Below are 16,061 nucleotides of genomic sequence, written 5' to 3'. Positions count from 1 at the left end.
TGTCGTCTGAACTTCATAACCTGTGGAAGAAGAAGACAAAACAGATGAATCACGAACAGAGAATGGGAGATAAACCAAACCGCAGAAACAAAATCGAGACAGCAGTAACATAAAGATCAGAAAAATGAATGCTTTCTTACCGATAAGGAGATGGAGACGAGATTCCAGACGAGGTTTGAGAGAGAGTCGACGAGATTCGAGAGAGAGAGAGAGAGAGAGAGAAGACGGAGAAGTCGAGGATGAAAGTCACCGAGAGAGAGAAGATTGAGAAATCGAGACAGAGACGTCGAGGTTGAGAGAGAGACGACCGTGTTCGAGATAGGAACGCCGAGAGAGACACGACACTAGTCAATTCAGATACGCCGGCGGAGACGTCGCGGAGCTCGCCCAGAGAGAAGACGGAGAAGGCGAAGACGGAGAAGTCGAGAAACAAACTCTTCTCTTCGGTTTTATCGCGAGGAAGGAGAGAGACAGCGCGGTCCAACGAGAAGGTGCCACGTTAGGGCTCCTTACCGAATCTTGAAAGCCCAATTTAGAGAGCGGTACTTCATTAATTCAGGCTTTCTCATTTATTTTTATTATGTTTTTAAGGACTTCTTGGGTTAAGTACTCCCCAATGGAGTTGCTCTTACGGAAGGACTGATCCGATAAAATCCTTACACTATTTGCCTTTTATAATATTATTCTATTCCTCCTAACCTAAGATTTGCCGCTAAAGATTCCGCATGTTACTCTGTTGCGGTTGTTCTTAGTATGTTAAAAAGGAAAAATGACCCCACTGTATTAAATTATTAATTATCATGCCGCGTAAAGGAGCGTGTGTACGTGACGCGTTTACCGCGTTGGATTGAGACACATTTCCCCGTCACGACTCGCGTAGCATCTTTTTGAATCATCAACGAAGGCTTCCTCGAACTTTTCTTTTTTTTTGAGCAACTCCTCGAACTTTTCTTTATAATGCAGCATTTCCGAAACAAACAAAGGTTTTCTTTCCATATACAAATAAACAAACTTATTGACTACTACTACTATAATCTGTAATGTACTCCTATTATCTTTTTGAATTTTTTTATTTTTAAAGATTTCACAATAACGGAAACGTATTGACTACAACTTGGTGAATAAGAGAAATGGTCTGTTAAAGAGTAGTATTCTAATGAGAAATGAAGGAAACCCAATGATGATAATAACTTGATGCTTAAAAATGAAAATCTCATGAAGCCACGTGAGGTGACAAGGTCGGGTGTACCTTAAATCTCGTAACACGTGGAAAGTCTCACTATATAATACGAAGATATTGGTATTTTACCTAGAATTAGGAGTATAAAAGTACTTAGACAGAAGTTTACGTAAACGTCTCTAAATCACCAAAATAAAAAACTACAGTATGTAATTGTTCTTTTTTTTTTTGAAAAAGTACAGTATGTAATTGTTTATACCGCTGTTTCTCTTCCGATTAATAAAAATGAAATTAAAGCGTATTATTAACTGAGATAGTAATCTCTTAATCCGTAAAAGAATTTTATTAACATGTACTACAATATGTAAATGTGTTTAATTTAATCAAAAAAAAATCACGAAAATTCGATAATAATACAATGAAAAGAAATCAAAACCGTAAAAGATTCGATTCAAAATGTATAACCAATGGCTATCAAAACACGTAGCTTGTGGAATAGAGAAGAAAAAAACGGTCTATAAAAGGTCAAACTCAGTAAGGCTCACACATTCACAAGCCTCTAACAAATTTTTCTCCAAAACCTCTCTCTAACATTTTACCTTTTAACAGAAGCAAAAAAAAAATGGCAAGTGGTAACCCTGTAACCGCCAAACCCACGACTGCACCGGTGGACATGGCGAATCCCGAGGAGCTCAAGAAGGTTTTCGACCAGTTCGACTCCAACGGCGACGGTAAGATCTCGGTGACCGAGCTCGGAGGCGTTTTCAAGGCCATGGGGACTTCCTTCACCGAGACGGAGCTCAACCGCGTCCTGGAGGAGGTCGACACCGATCGCGACGGCTTCATCAACGCGGACGAATTCTCCGCTCTCTGCCGCTCGTCCTCCTCCGCTTCCGAGATCCGTGACGCCTTCGATCTGTACGATCAGGACAAGAACGGGCTCATCTCCGCGGCCGAGCTCCACCAGGTGCTTAACCGCCTCGGGATGTCGTGCTCCGTGGAGGACTGCACTAAGATGATCGGGCCTGTGGACGCTGACGGCGACGGGAATGTCAATTTCGAGGAGTTTCAGAAGATGATGACGTCTTCCTCCCTCGCTAACAGCAACAACGGATCCGCTCCTGCTGCGGAGGCGAACGGTGGTTCGACGGCCTAGGGTTTTCTAGATTTCGTATGAGGATCCTCTCTAAAACTGGGAAGAATAATTACTACTATGCTTCTTTTAGGTACTTTAAAAAAAAAAAAATGTGATAAAAAAGTCTAACTTCGATCCATCGTTGTTTGGTGTTGTTCTTCTGAAAACAGATTTGCTTTTCTAATTTCCTCATCATCTACCTTCTCGATGCTATAATTTCGAACCATGGTTACTCTGGCTTTGAAACCGAATCAGATTTTTTACGTCTTGAAAAGTTACAAATTTTCAATGGAAACTGATTCAATCATTTTGATATTTGAATTTAGGTTTCCGTGTCTTATTTAATTTTGTTTACACCCCACTCGAATTGTTAAATGGTAAAAAACGGAAGTTTTGGTTTCGGTTTCAATGAATCTAATAATACGGTTGCTATGCTAATAATGAATGCTGGAATCAAATTGACTCGGTCAACGCGTAAATTTAGAGCATCTTCAATTGGAAAGATCCTATCGGATCTCTTAGGTAATATTTAATTACTAAATTTTTGTCAAGAGATTTTGTTAAAGTAATTTTGTTTTCTTAGCTCCGATGGTAAAACTCTATTAGGGATTCTTAAAACAAACACTTGTGCATGTGAGTGTCTGTGAATGTTCATTTTCTCATTGTTGTACTAATGAATCAACAAACTCAAACTCTATTAGGTAATGTTTTGACACGTGCCTCCTAAGAGAGGTGTCTTAACTCTCTTAATTAAGAGACATGTCTTAGGTTTTCATCAATTTTTTTTTTTTTTTTAATAATATAGATTGGGCTAAAAGACTCACTTAAAAATCTGCATTAAACATGCTCTTATATTAGCGACCTTACTACTGTGCATTGTTATTTTCGTTTCCTTTTCGTATTAATTTTTTTTATAGAAAGTTGTACAAGTATAATTGTATAAAACATAATACTGCGCGTGAATCCATTTTTTGTTATTCACGTGTAATAATAAGCAACTCGAGAGAGAGAATCCAATTGGGCACCAAAGAAAAAGGATGGAGGCTAAAAAGAATGGAATCCTATAAAGAGATGTGGAATTCCAATACTCCTTCGAGTAAGGAATAATCGCATGGCAAAAAAAAAAGTTCAACTTGTTTGTGAATTCTTATAAAGCCTGCTTTTGGCCCAAGTAGCTATCTTTTGTTTAATTTATGCACTCGTTTACAAATCAAACCTATCCCTTCGTGAGTTCGGTCAAAAGTCAAAAACAAAAACCCAAACGTTGAATACCACAGAAGAAACGATAAAGAAATTATTGAACCAACAGACAAATTAATCTTGAACCGGAAAACATAACCGGATTCGGTTTGGTTGGTGTGGAGTTTCTTTCTGGGTTAGCTAATTTACACCCTCCAAATCTTTTCTTCTTCTTCTCCGATGGGATGAGACTAATTCAGGATCACTTTGGGTGACTAAGCATTTGCTCTTTAAAATCTCAATTTTTAAAAAGGACAGTGAAGAAAATGGCGAATTGGATCTCGTCGAAGCTCAAAGCCGCCGAAACCATTCTTCAACAGGTACTATTGTATGTATAGTAAACGGAAGAAACATTTGGATGGAATCATCCGATTTGGAAGACGTTAGGTTCTAATTGAATTTCGATCTCCATGTTACACTCTATTGTTTCGTTGGTTAAAGATCTTCATCTCAAATGGACGTGATCCAAGCTCGGAACTAATCTTAAATCAATATGCAATGTTGTTTCTTACACCATCTGGGAAATTGAAATGTCTAGCTCAAAAAATTCACTTGTTTTTTTACTTGAGTGATCCCCTTATCAGATATATGCTCAAGATTCTTCATGGATCTTAATTGATGTATAGTAGTGGTAAGGAATGTACTTAACTGGGGATTTTATAAAAATGTGTGTTTTTTTTTTTTTTACTTTCAGATCGATCAGCAGGCAGCAGAGTCTCTTCGAAAAGATGACAAGCCTGAGACACATGAAGAGGTGTTCGAGACCTCTTCGAAATCTTCAAGTCCCGTTTCTTTGAAAGATCAGTTGAGGAAGAAAACGTATGATGGTAGTGACTCTGGTGGTGGATCTCAGAGAAACTCAACTGAGCAAAAGCCTAGCTACTTAAGTAGCAGTAAAAATCTACGCAAGTCAGATCAATCCCGAGAAAAGACAACGAGTTCACCGTTACAAAGTTTGAAACAAGAGAAACCTACTACACTCACTGACGCTGACTGGACTGAACTTCTGAGTGCTCCTCCGAATCAGGGGACCAGTACTCCTAAGCCTCGTACTCCCCGTGGAGCATCTGTGATTCGGGGATTGAAGAAGGATGTAAAAAGGCAAGGGAATGGGGGGAAAAGTCCTTCGGTGTCTGATGCAAAGAGGAGTGAGAAGACTAGTGGTAATGTGGTTGATTCAAGAGCGAAGTCACAAAAACAGATGAACAAGGAACCAAGTGCTAGCTCTTCTGATACTAAGAATGTTTCTCAGAATATATTTGTGAAGTCAACTCACAAGGAGAGTGAGAAGGGTGTCAGTGCTGAGCCACCTTCCCTGGATGACTCCACAAAATCTGCCAAGGAGACTCTCCCTAGGGAACCATTACCGAGTGCTGGAAAACAAGTGAGGGGAGAAATTTTGCGGAGAAATGTTTCTGATGGTTTAAAGAGGAAGGATTCTTCCTTGTCCAGCGATGAATCTGAATCGGATTATGAGTCCGATTCAAGCACGGACTCTGAGAGGGAGCGTCAGAGGGAGGAGCGGAGGAGAAGAAGAGAGAAAGTTTTCGCTGAGAAAGTTGCAGCAAAAACTGTAGCGGTCATCAAAGAGCGAGAGAATATGGTAGCGAGACTTGAAGGTGAAAAAGAGAGTTTAGAGAAAGTAGTTGAGGAACGAGCTAAACAACAGGCACAAGAGGTAAAAAAATTATCAAGCTTTTTCCTTGCAATTTATGAGGTAGTTGATACTTAAGTTTGCTCTTGGACTTTGTTTCGTGTTTTAGCTGACAATATGCAAGCATGGGTGTTACTTGATTCAGATTAAGAAATGGCATGCTCATTATTGTTGAACACTAGCAAAAAATGTAGTTGTACCATTAGGCCGGAACTGCAAAAATCATGGTGCTTATGATAGCTGTGAAGATCTATAATATGTTTGATGTTTGTATTATTCGAGCTAGGTGAACTGTATATGCTGTTTTTGTCCTATTTACTAGGCTGCGGAATTGCAAACAAACATGATGGAAACACTGGAAGCTGCCGACCTTGAAAAGCAGAAGCATAACAACACTAGGATGGAAGTTTTCTCACGCTTGGCCGGATTAGAGGTATTACAGAATGCGTAATTTGTTTGCCGGCTGTTCAATTTGATATTAGTGTTAAGTAAGATGATATATTTAAAATGGATTGTTTTAGGCGGCAAACGCTGAACTTACAAGATCGCTTGCTGCTGGGCAGAAGAAGCTTGAAGCTCAGGTATAGAGATTACTTGTATCTTTTTATCTTGTTTCGTGGCTTGCTTTAATTAGCTGGAATTTACAAAGGTAAAAATGGTTCATGGTTGCTGTTGGAAAGCTTGGTTCAAGCTTTTCTCACTAAGTTTTATATCAGCATTTGCTTACTAATCTCTTTCTTTTCTGATGTGACCAGATAGATCAGGTAGCACTTCTCCGAGAACAAGTTGAGCTTAAAGAGTCTGCTCTTGAAGGTATATGTTTTTTCTTCGGAGAGTATAGTTAACTTATATATATATATATATATACTAAACCCTTCCCTCTTATAGAAAGCTTCTTGATGTCAAGAAAAAGAAAGCTTCTTCCACCCCAAATGACCCTGTTATACTTCTCACTGTCATTTGGGGATAATCACTGATCTATTATATAGTCTTTTAATTCTAAAGAAGTTTATATCATGTAGGACTGAAGCGAAAAACTTCTAATATCCGAGGAAGTGGAAATCTCGTAAACAAGGTGTCTTGATTCTTCTCTTCCTCTTTCTTCGAATTTTGGCGTGGAAATCTTTGTTCTAATTGGGTATGAGAATCATGATCTGCGTATTATGTAGTTGGATGCTTCTAGAGGAGATATGTTCGAACACCAGATGCTTGAAGCAGAGATTTCTTTGCTGACTGATAAAATCGGGTGGTTACAAGATAAGGTTAGCTACCATAGTTGCCTAATTAACTTACTCTTTGGGTTTCATATGGAATGATTAATCCCAGTTGATATATGCAGCTTTATAGTTTTATATGAAAGGTTAGGAATTAAATATAAATGATAGAGCTTTTGCACTGTTTCTTCTTAAAGATTTTCAAGGCAAATCTCTCATTATCTCTTGTTGAAACTCTAGGCAAATAAACTGGAAGCAGACATCAATACGATGAGGAAAGAACTCGAAGAACCAACTGAAGTGGAAATTGAACTGAAACGAAGACTTGACCAGCTAACTGACCATCTTATTCAAAAACAATCCCAGGTATATATGACCACCACTGTAAATAAAGAGAATTCAGACAAAACTAACTCTCTTGCTAAATTTACCAGGTCGAAGCACTTTCCTCAGAGAAAGCAACTATATCGTTTAGAATCGAGGTAACATTGATAAATACCACCAATCTGCCCCCAAAAAGAAAGATATGTTCTTTACAAGCAACCCAATTTTGATTTTCTTTGCCAGGCCGTATCAAGGCTTATAGAAGAAAACAAAGGTATGTCTGCAACCGAAGCCTCGTCCCAAGATCTTGAAGCAGGAGAATGGAAACTGTCAGGATCAAAGTTCAAACCAGCTTTTCAAGATAAAATCAGGTCAGGCAAGAGACATTTGGGATGGTTAGTGATGCAACTAAACGCTATATTCGTCTCTGGAACTGTCTTCTTGCGTAGAAACCCCACTGCAAAAGTCTGGGCTTTGGTCTATCTGGTTTGCCTTCATCTCTGGGTGCTATACATTTTACTCTCTCATTCCAGTGATTCTTCCTCAAGTGAACTCAGATCAGGTGCAGTTATTTCCTTAGAGAATTTCAATAATAGTTCCCTTCAATAGCTTTTTCCTTAGAAACGTTAAAAGAAATTACTTTTTAAATCATATGTAATGTTCCTCCTTTCAACATTTTTGGAGCTTGATTTGAATCTTTATTGTATTCTCAATCAATGTATCAATCACGTTTCAACAATTATCTGAAGACAGAATGAGAATCTATACAAAAGAGAGTTTGATCATGAGAGAACACAGAACATGTGAGTACAGACTGTAATCATCTCCCTCAGTCAATGCTTCTTTTTTGAGTTTCCTCTATCCCTTGCGCGTAAGAAAATTGCAAAAAGCTCATTAGCCCATAAGACAAACCTTGTAGGGTTACAAAGACACAAAGACATGCACACACAAAACAGAATGATTCAGGAGACTCACCAGACTGTAGTTTCTTGAGGGAGATTCTTGCTGTACAATGGAAACTCAAAGAGAAAGACTGTTTTGCACCACCTTGGTAAGTACCCGTACACTCCTCGCGGTAACAGAATCAGGGGACTGTAAAACCAACAATATCCAAAGATTCAAAAACTGAAAGAGCAAACACTTGACTCTTAATTCTAATACTACACATATCAAGGGCCATTAATGGGGTTAAAAGAGCTCGTATGATACCTGGTTGTCTTCTTATAGTGTCTATAAGCTCCCAAGTTACCGTACTTTTTGTCTGCCGATTCCTGCATTCATACAAAATAAGAATGTTGACTTCTTCTGCGTGATTCAGAAATTGGAAAGATAGAGGAGGAAGAAGGGAGAGAGAGGAGACCTCGAGTAATGGTATGCCGCTAACGAAGAAAAGCAGCAAAGTGAGAAAGATTGGTCCAACTATGACAAGGTACTCTGCACCTTTAAGAACAGGCAATGAAGCCACATATATGCCCCACCAAAGTAGCATCTGAAACTCATAATCACCCTCCTCCATCAATGTTTAACCTATATGTGAAATGTGACCAAAGTCTTGTAATCAGCAATACTAACTAACCTCTCCAAAGTAGTTTGGATGGCGTGAAAACTTCCACAGTCCAACATCGCACCATCTTCCTTTATTTTCTTGACGATTCTTAAATAGAAGCTTTTGTTGATCAGCTATAGCTTCAACCAAGAACCCTGCAACAAACATAGTCCAACCAATAACATCTGCGGGCTGAAACAATCTTCCACCGTTGCTTGCATTAACAAGAGTAACAGGTAAACTAACTGTCCAAACCCACACGGCCTGGCAAGGGTGAAACAAAAGAAGAAAACCCACACGATTTAAGATCACAAGCATAGAGCTCTTATCTGAACTAGTTTCTTATCTAAACTTTAAAGATGGAAGAGAAAGCAAAGGTAGTAGCTAACCTGAAGAGTCCAAAAGACTACTAGTTTCCCCATGTTTTCACGCATTTCATCAAAGCGTCGATCTTCACCCCATTTCAGGATCCTATTCACACACAAAAATACTTTATTTATATCTCTAGGTCTGTCTCTCACAAAATATTCGTAGATGCATATTTGATATGAGAGCGTTCAAGTTTATAATTTGGTAAAATAAATAGAAGGGAAGAGCAGAGTATGATGAATAAATGAGTGGTTATCATCAAGTAAGGGTACAACAACAAACCGCATAAGGAGGAACATGCCAAGACGAAGTCCCCATACGACTACTAGTGAAGTCAAGACTACCTGAGAGATAATAAGAATCACAAAGACTAACTCAATGCAGAAAAAAAGAGGTATTTACGAACCTGACGAAAATGCCAAGTGCCTTTGAGAACCAGAGTCAAGACAGCAAGTATCACGAAATTTGTACTTCCTGACCAAACATTTTTTGAGTCAAAATCAATGTTAGTAAAAGTCAACGAAATGAGAACAAAAATGATGAAGATGAAGAAGGTACCGGCAAAGTCGGTAACTTGATCGAATTTGAAAAGAGCTGTGATTACGAAGAATATGAATTGATACACCACCTGCCCCCAAAACACCCAATAAATTAGGAGAGTTAAGACTCTCGATAACTCTTGATTAACGACGAGAAGTAAACGAGCACAAGAAGACTTACGGTGAAAATGGCGGTGATGGTCAGGTAATGGGAATCGATTACCTTTACCATTCTTCCTTCTCTCTCCCACCAAACCAAATTCTTCTTCTTTTTTTTCCCTATTCGCAGGAAAAAGAAAAAGTCTCTTCCTTTCCTCTTTAATGGAAAAAAAAAAGTGTAATCGAAGACTCGTAGTTAAGAAGAAGATATAATTACAAAAAAAAACTAGCCGTCTTTTAGAAATGTAAGTGGTGCTGAATTTCATGTGGTTGCGAACCATACATTAGTATTATACATACATACATACTACATACATCACCATAGAAACACGTCTCATGTTTATTATTTGCTGAATCACTAACCAAGGAAATACTTATGGGCAAATCTCCAAAATAGCGCATTTCTAAGTTTATATCACAAAAATAACATTCAGAAACTAAAATGACCAAAATAGCACCTTTTTAAGTTTATCCTTTTAAAATTTTAATTTTTTTATTTTTCAAAATTTGAAATCTTATCCCAAAACCTCATTTCTCAACTCTAAACCCTAAACCCTAAACTCTAAACCCTAAACCCTAAACCATAAACCCTAAACTCTAAACCCTAACCCTAAACCCTAAACTCTAAACCCTAAACCCTAAACCCTAAACCCTAAACTCTAAACCCTAAATCTTAAACCCCACCCTTTAACTCTAAACCCTAAGTTTGTGACTTTTGATAAAACATTAAATGCTATTTTTGTGACTTTTGACCTTGAGTGCTAGTTTGAGAACATAAACTTGATTTAATGCTATTTTTGTCTTTTTCTCAGTACTTATTCCATGATTTTTTATTCTCAACGACTTGTTCTTCCATCATTCGAAACCATATTCATATGTTTATTTTATCAACATTTTAGAAATAATCTTTTCCTTTTTTGTTCAAATATTAGAAATAAATATTCTAAATTTATAAATCTAAATTATCATAAAACAGCTCCACACAAGAAAAAAGTTTTGTCAATTACAACACTATTCACAACAACAGAATGAAGCATTTAACAAGAGATCAAAACTAAAGCAGGAGCAGTTGAGACTCCTTCAATCTCAACTACATACTCCCAGCGGTATCAGGTCATTATCCTTTCCTATATGGTTTTGAACCCACCACAAGTGCCAATTGTTTCTTTCTTGTCTTTGTTTCCAAATGTGTCTAGTCCACCAACTGTCTAAAGGTCTTATCATTGTAAGTAGTAATAACAGTCAAGTATCATTGAAATAAACGAGTCTTTTGTGTTCCCAACAAGGTAAATGATGAATTCTTTTGAATTTTGTACATGAGAGTCCATCCTGCTTTCAAGTTCAATTCTCAATGTTTCCACCATTACCAAAATAATTTTCTTTTCTTTTTTTCCTTTTTCGCCTTCTTCCTTTTTACAGTTTGTTACGCAGAAAAAAAAAACAACATTGGGGAATTACACATGAGGCAGCACACCACAACAAACCATGCACATAGTGATCCCACCATCACCGCTTTAGTCATCTTCTTCAACTCTATTACTGCTCCTGCTCAGTGATCATTGAAGAAGTACTGGGAGTTGCTCTTTGAACGTTTGGACTCATTATAGGTTTCTGTAGCTGCTTTAGAGAGGTCATAATCTCTGCAAAACTTGGTCTTAACCTTGGATCCCTAACAAAAAAAAAAAAAAAAAAAAGATTATAACCATTACAGACCACCAGAGTAAATTCATTAAGAAAACAAAAATGATACAATAGAAAATGACATTAACACTACTTACGTCTGCCAACATTTACTGATGATATCTGCAATTCGAGGATCCACAGATTCAGGGATTTCTAGTCGTCGATGTTGAAACCCAACCGCTCCAACAACTTGCATTGGGTTCATCTTCCCCCATGGTTGCTGTAACGTAAAGAGTTCCCATAGAATTACTCCATAGCTGTACACATCACACCTGTTTTTCACATGATGGATCTGGTTCTTTAAAAGGAAACATCACATGTGAAAAAAAAAAAGATCACGCTAGAAGCATGTTTCTTTGGGTAAAGTGCTTTAGAAAAACCGTACTTTTCATCAGCAGGTTCGTTTCTAAGTACTTCTGGAGCCATCCATTCAGCCTGAAATGAGCAAATACATTATTAAAAAACCTAGCTAAGAATCTATGTACTAGCAAGTAAGACATCAATGCTAAGACTCTATGTACTAGCAACTAGTGAATTTCTTCTAGCAGCTTACCGTGCCTGCTGTTGACTTTGAAGAGAGGTATGTGCTTAGTTTCATCCTAGACAATCCGAAATCACACACCTGAGAAATATGTAAAGCCATTACAGAGATATGAATGATAACATAAGTTTTGGTTGGAGAGAAAACTAAAATGGAAGAGGAAGGATTACTGACCTTGACAACCCAGTTTTTGTCAACTAGAAGGTTTGGAGATTTGAGATCACGATGGACAATTACTGGATTACAGCTGTGTAAATAATTCATTCCACGAGCCTACAGTGGTTGGAAGTATTTTTTGTAAGAAACAAATCAAGAAGATACAAATAGACATAAAAGGTAAAAGGAGTGGAAGTGAAATAGTAATAATACAGCATCAAGAGCCATCCTCAGACGCTTTCGCTCATCTAATTGGTTATTAGGCCTGTGGATTAACCTATACAAGCTACCTCTGCACAAGCAATTTTTTTCTTCAAATTTGTGAAAAGCTATAAATTAAAAAGATGCAAGGAAAGTACACAAAGAAAGAGTCTGAGCTCTACTCATTAATGGATGGGACAGGGACAGGGACAGGGACAGTTATCATTAAAGATATGCCAAAATCGTATAGCGTGAAAACAATTGAATTGTGAAAGGAACATAACAATACCTAGGAAGAAATTCTGTAACAATTGAGAGGTGTGGTGGACGGGTTACAGCTCCCATGAAGAGAACAATGTTAGGGTGTCTGAGCCTTCTCATCATCCGGACCTTGCATCAAATTCAAATAACATGTTACAAAACTTGAAAGGGTGGGAGAGTTTTCAGAGAAGGAAAAGCTTGTACCTCACTTCTGAATTCCTCAAGTGCCTCTCCGGTAATATCTTGGTCAATGAACTTCTTGACGGCCACTGCCTACCAAATCAAGAGTTTCATCGTTATTTGAAATAATAAGAAAATTTTCCACTTCTCTATCGCTCTCAGACAATTAAGAGCTACTCACAGTTCCATGCCAATCTCCCCTATACACCTCTCCGTATGATCCTGCAGAAAGAAAAGATAAAATCTAAAATATTTATTTGTTACAGTACTACATAGAGTAGAGCATAAGTCAGTACCCAGTCCGATACGCTCAGCCACAGTAATTTCCTCCCACAAAATCTCGCATTCAGCCACATCATCAATTGCAGCATCAGATTTCGAACTTTCATTGCCAGTAGATCTGTCGGATATTCTTTCTCCTCCTGAACTTGGCCCGTAAGGCCCACCAGAACCACCATCCTCATTGCTTTGTGAATCTAGTTCAAGCTGCCTTCCCACTGCTGCAGCTGTCGCCACAACTGCAGCAGCAGCAGCAACAGAAAGTTCTAAGGTGGAGGAATCCGAGTTTGCTGACTTGGCGGCAGCAACAACCATGGAAGATGCAACAACAGCAGCTGCAGCTACGGCAACAGGAACATTTCTGGGATAGTCAGTAGATGTTTCAGAATGTGAAGAATCAGACATATGACCGAGAGGTCCTGAATGTTCACGTTGATCATGAGTATTTGCTTTAGATTGCGGCCTTGGGAGTGGAGGCAAAAACCTCACAGGACCAAGATTGCTCTGGACTCTTCCTTGTTGAATTGTTCCAAAATCTTCCCCTTTCTCATCATTGGATTCAGCCACAGGTTTGATTTCAACTGTTGCCTCCATTGACTCTGAATAAACTTCAGAAAACAAATTCCGAGGAGCAACTACTCCACTTTCAAGTAATACATCATGAAGCTTCTGAGCTAGTTGAGGATTCTCTTTGGCAGCATCGATCATATATTGTGAAACATCTTTCACTTTCATCCTGCGTCCAGCTGGAGAGCTAACACCTTCAGTCCAAGAAGGCGATCTGGCATGAGCGAAAGAATGAGTAGGTTTGCTGGAAAGATGTTGAACTGGAGCCTTTTGACTTCCCACAACTTCTTTAAAAGTATTTGGACGGATCATGAGATCTCCTCCACCTTCAGATTGCTTTTCCTCCCAGGAACCCTTGGTCCTAGAGGGATGTTCAGCTGACCAAGATTCTGCTGGCTCTTCAAATGAGGTCTCAACCCAACTGCTGGAAGAAGCTACATGAGATGAATCGACATCTCTGGGACTAGCAGAGTAGACAGAATCGTCATAGTCCATTTGTAGTCCAGCTGCATCAGCGGGGATGAGGGTGCCTGGATCTCCCATGAGATCAACAATGTACTCCCTGAAGTTCACATTTCCATTAATTAGGGAAGTACATTGCAACTCCAGCAGAAATAATCACAATACAAGCCAAAAACACAGTCAATCATGCTTTCATTTTATATTTTTTTTATCTAGCCTCTATATTAGATTTGAACTTTGAGAGATGCGAGTTAGCTGTACAACACAAACCCAAATCCATATGCACCAATGTTCAGTTTTACGTATACACACATTCTCCTCTACAAGTGTTAGAGAAATTGATAAATATAGATAACGAATTTTATTGAATATGAACGTCACCTGCCATCATCAGTCTTAATGGAGTTCATTGCCACATCATCTGAACCGGTATATTGCTGTCCTTTGACTATTCGACAAGGAACACCAACACTATCACACAAAACCTACAAAGTCTCATAAGAAAGAAGAAACAAAACACCGCACGCGTTTTAGAGGTGCAATAAGCTTTGTCTGTAATATGCGTAAAGTCATACAAACTAGGGACTTTTGCGCAAAATTTCAACGGAACATGCACCAAACTAGTAAGAAGCATCAACGGTCACCAGATTAAAAATTAATTCCCCTCTTATGCTAATTTTAACACAAAATAAAAGTAAGAGAGAGCAGGGTACATACTTTGAACAACAAGGCGCGGTGACGAGCCAATCCAATAGTTAGAGAGCCCAAGGGCAAAACCATGCTACAGAGGGTTGCTTTCAAACTGTAGCTCAGACTCCACCAAGCTCTTAATGTGCTATCTGGGTCTACAACAGGTCCACCCATGTAATCTCCAACTAAAACCGCCAGCTTCCTTACCAATTCACTGTTCATAAAGCCTGAAGAAGACACTGACTTTGATTTCGCTGCAATATCAAGAGCCTTCTGTTCAAGTCTTAACAGATTAGAGTCTTTGCTTCTGTCCACTAGAACAGCTTCCCAGGTTACACCATCTGACACAAGTGTCCCCTGAAGATCAACTAAGGGAGGTAACTTTTCTAAGGAAGATTCATTGATTACTCCACGCAAGTCATAGAAACCATCCACGATCTTGTCATCATAGCCAAGACAGTTATAATGCTGCAAAAAAAACATCGAAATTACAGATCATATATAATGCCTTGAGGTGGATTCTTGTATCATAACACACATTACTAGAATTCTATAGAGGATAATCAATTTAGCTTTTCTTGTATCTATCACTCTCTAGCAGAAAAAAAAATGATAACTTTGAAACATTTCTAATTATGGCAATGAGTCAAAATCCTTACCCAGTATCTATAAGCCATGAGCTCAGCAGGAGAATTCTCAGGAGCAGGAGCAGGAGCAGGAGGACAAGAACCTAAACTGAACTGCTTAATAGCCTCAATCTGAGCAGCTTCAGGATCCTCCCTAGCACTTAGCTCAAGAGCCAGCTGTATCTGATACTCTTCCTCAACCTCAGGATCCTTGGAAGTACCAGAACCCAAATCTTTCATCACGGATTCAGACACAACAGGAGCACCACGTTCCAAGCTCGCCTCATCCCCTGTGCTACTATTATTAGCATTGGAAGACGCTGTTGTGCTAGAGCTTCTCCTCTGAGCAACAGAGCTTAACCAATTCGAAAATCCCGCAAAGGGTTTGAACTCAGGGTTGTTCTTGCTATCCTGAGACCTCGAAGAATCAGAAGGAGATGGCTCTGCATCACTCGACTTGTTGCTCCTGTTTGAGACCGAGCCTTCCCCGTCTTCTCGCTGATTCGGATTGATACGCAGCTTTTTTAGAAACTTCTTCATGTTCATCTTCATGATCGGAATGCTAGAGCAGCGAGCATCGGCCTGTGAGCTTCTCCATCCCCTCGAATCAACAGAGAAATGAAGAAGGATGGTTAAAACCCTAATTCCTCGCTAACACGACCCCGAGATCTAACTGCAAGCAGAAGGAAACCTTAATCGGGATCCAAATCGGAGCAAGACTCTCTCAAGAAAGATCAGATTTTGATTTCGAGCAGAGACCAAAAGATAGTTCCTTTTCTCCAGATTTCAAAAAAGCTGATCAAAGCCCAATAACGAGGAAGAGATAGAAAGTTTCGAGCTTTGAGCAAGTAAACGAACGAATCCTCTTTGCTTCTCTCTCTCTCTCTATAGAGAGAAAGTCCACAGATAGGCCACTTTCTCTTTCTCTTTCTCTTAAAGTCCGACAAAAATCAACTAAAAACAGAGAGGAGTAGATAGATTACTAGAGAAGTGGATTCTTTACCAGAGACTTGAATTTCTTTTTGCTTTTTTTTTTTTTTTTTTTTTAATTTTTTT

At 38.8% G+C, this 16,061-nt stretch overlaps 4 protein-coding genes across 6 annotated transcripts; 2 read left to right on the top strand and 2 right to left on the bottom strand.

The window, feature by feature from the left end:
* Positions 1 to 1,723: 1,723 nt before the first annotated feature.
* On the top strand, positions 1,724 to 2,747 carry LOC106294242 (probable calcium-binding protein CML27). Its single transcript, XM_013729811.1, has one exon. It carries the CDS (start codon positions 1,803 to 1,805, stop codon positions 2,334 to 2,336), a length of 534 nt encoding a protein of 177 aa, XP_013585265.1. The 5' UTR covers positions 1,724 to 1,802; the 3' UTR covers positions 2,337 to 2,747.
* An 870-nt stretch (positions 2,748 to 3,617) lies between these two features.
* On the top strand, positions 3,618 to 7,463 carry LOC106294239 (golgin candidate 2). Its single transcript, XM_013729808.1, has 10 exons — positions 3,618 to 3,874; positions 4,249 to 5,232; positions 5,531 to 5,641; positions 5,730 to 5,789; positions 5,964 to 6,021; positions 6,231 to 6,283; positions 6,378 to 6,470; positions 6,663 to 6,788; positions 6,857 to 6,904; positions 6,990 to 7,463. Exons 1-10 carry the CDS (start codon positions 3,821 to 3,823, stop codon positions 7,353 to 7,355), a joined length of 1,953 nt encoding a protein of 650 aa, XP_013585262.1. The 5' UTR covers positions 3,618 to 3,820; the 3' UTR covers positions 7,356 to 7,463.
* On the bottom strand, positions 7,407 to 9,640 carry LOC106294240. 2 transcript variants are annotated; one of them, XM_013729809.1, is made up of 10 exons: positions 9,382 to 9,640; positions 9,220 to 9,289; positions 9,068 to 9,135; positions 8,944 to 9,005; positions 8,682 to 8,763; positions 8,323 to 8,556; positions 8,107 to 8,235; positions 7,956 to 8,017; positions 7,722 to 7,838; positions 7,407 to 7,610 (listed from the first exon to the last, which is right to left on the bottom strand). In XM_013729809.1, the coding sequence occupies exons 1-10, from the start codon at positions 9,430 to 9,432 to the stop codon at positions 7,580 to 7,582; spliced, it is 906 nt and encodes a 301-aa protein (XP_013585263.1). In that variant the 5' UTR covers positions 9,433 to 9,640; the 3' UTR covers positions 7,407 to 7,579. The 2 variants fall into 2 exon arrangements, with proteins under 2 accessions (XP_013585263.1, XP_013585264.1); XM_013729810.1 differs by having other exon boundaries at positions 7,407 to 7,604.
* Positions 9,641 to 10,646: 1,006 nt separating this feature from the next.
* LOC106294238 (serine/threonine-protein kinase EDR1) lies at positions 10,647 to 15,975 on the bottom strand. 2 transcript variants are annotated; one of them, XM_013729807.1, is made up of 13 exons: positions 15,039 to 15,974; positions 14,407 to 14,847; positions 14,071 to 14,174; positions 12,678 to 13,789; positions 12,563 to 12,603; positions 12,406 to 12,474; positions 12,230 to 12,330; positions 11,953 to 12,031; positions 11,758 to 11,856; positions 11,596 to 11,664; positions 11,428 to 11,477; positions 11,138 to 11,314; positions 10,647 to 11,028 (listed from the first exon to the last, which is right to left on the bottom strand). In XM_013729807.1, the coding sequence occupies exons 1-13, from the start codon at positions 15,555 to 15,557 to the stop codon at positions 10,896 to 10,898; spliced, it is 2,994 nt and encodes a 997-aa protein (XP_013585261.1). In that variant the 5' UTR covers positions 15,558 to 15,974; the 3' UTR covers positions 10,647 to 10,895. The 2 variants fall into 2 exon arrangements, 1 of the variants encoding a protein (XP_013585261.1); XR_001260789.1 differs by lacking the exons at positions 10,647 to 11,028; positions 11,953 to 12,031 and having other exon boundaries at positions 11,194 to 11,314; positions 15,039 to 15,975.
* Between the last annotated feature and the right edge of the window lie 86 nt (positions 15,976 to 16,061).

The sequence above is a fragment of the Brassica oleracea genome, chromosome C5 (genome assembly GCF_000695525.1).
Source record: "Brassica oleracea var. oleracea cultivar TO1000 chromosome C5, BOL, whole genome shotgun sequence".
In the NCBI taxonomy this organism is placed as follows: Eukaryota; Viridiplantae; Streptophyta; class Magnoliopsida; order Brassicales; family Brassicaceae; genus Brassica; species Brassica oleracea.
The sequence above is the reverse complement of the archived record's forward strand: the minus strand, read 5'-3'. Positions and strand labels throughout refer to the sequence as shown.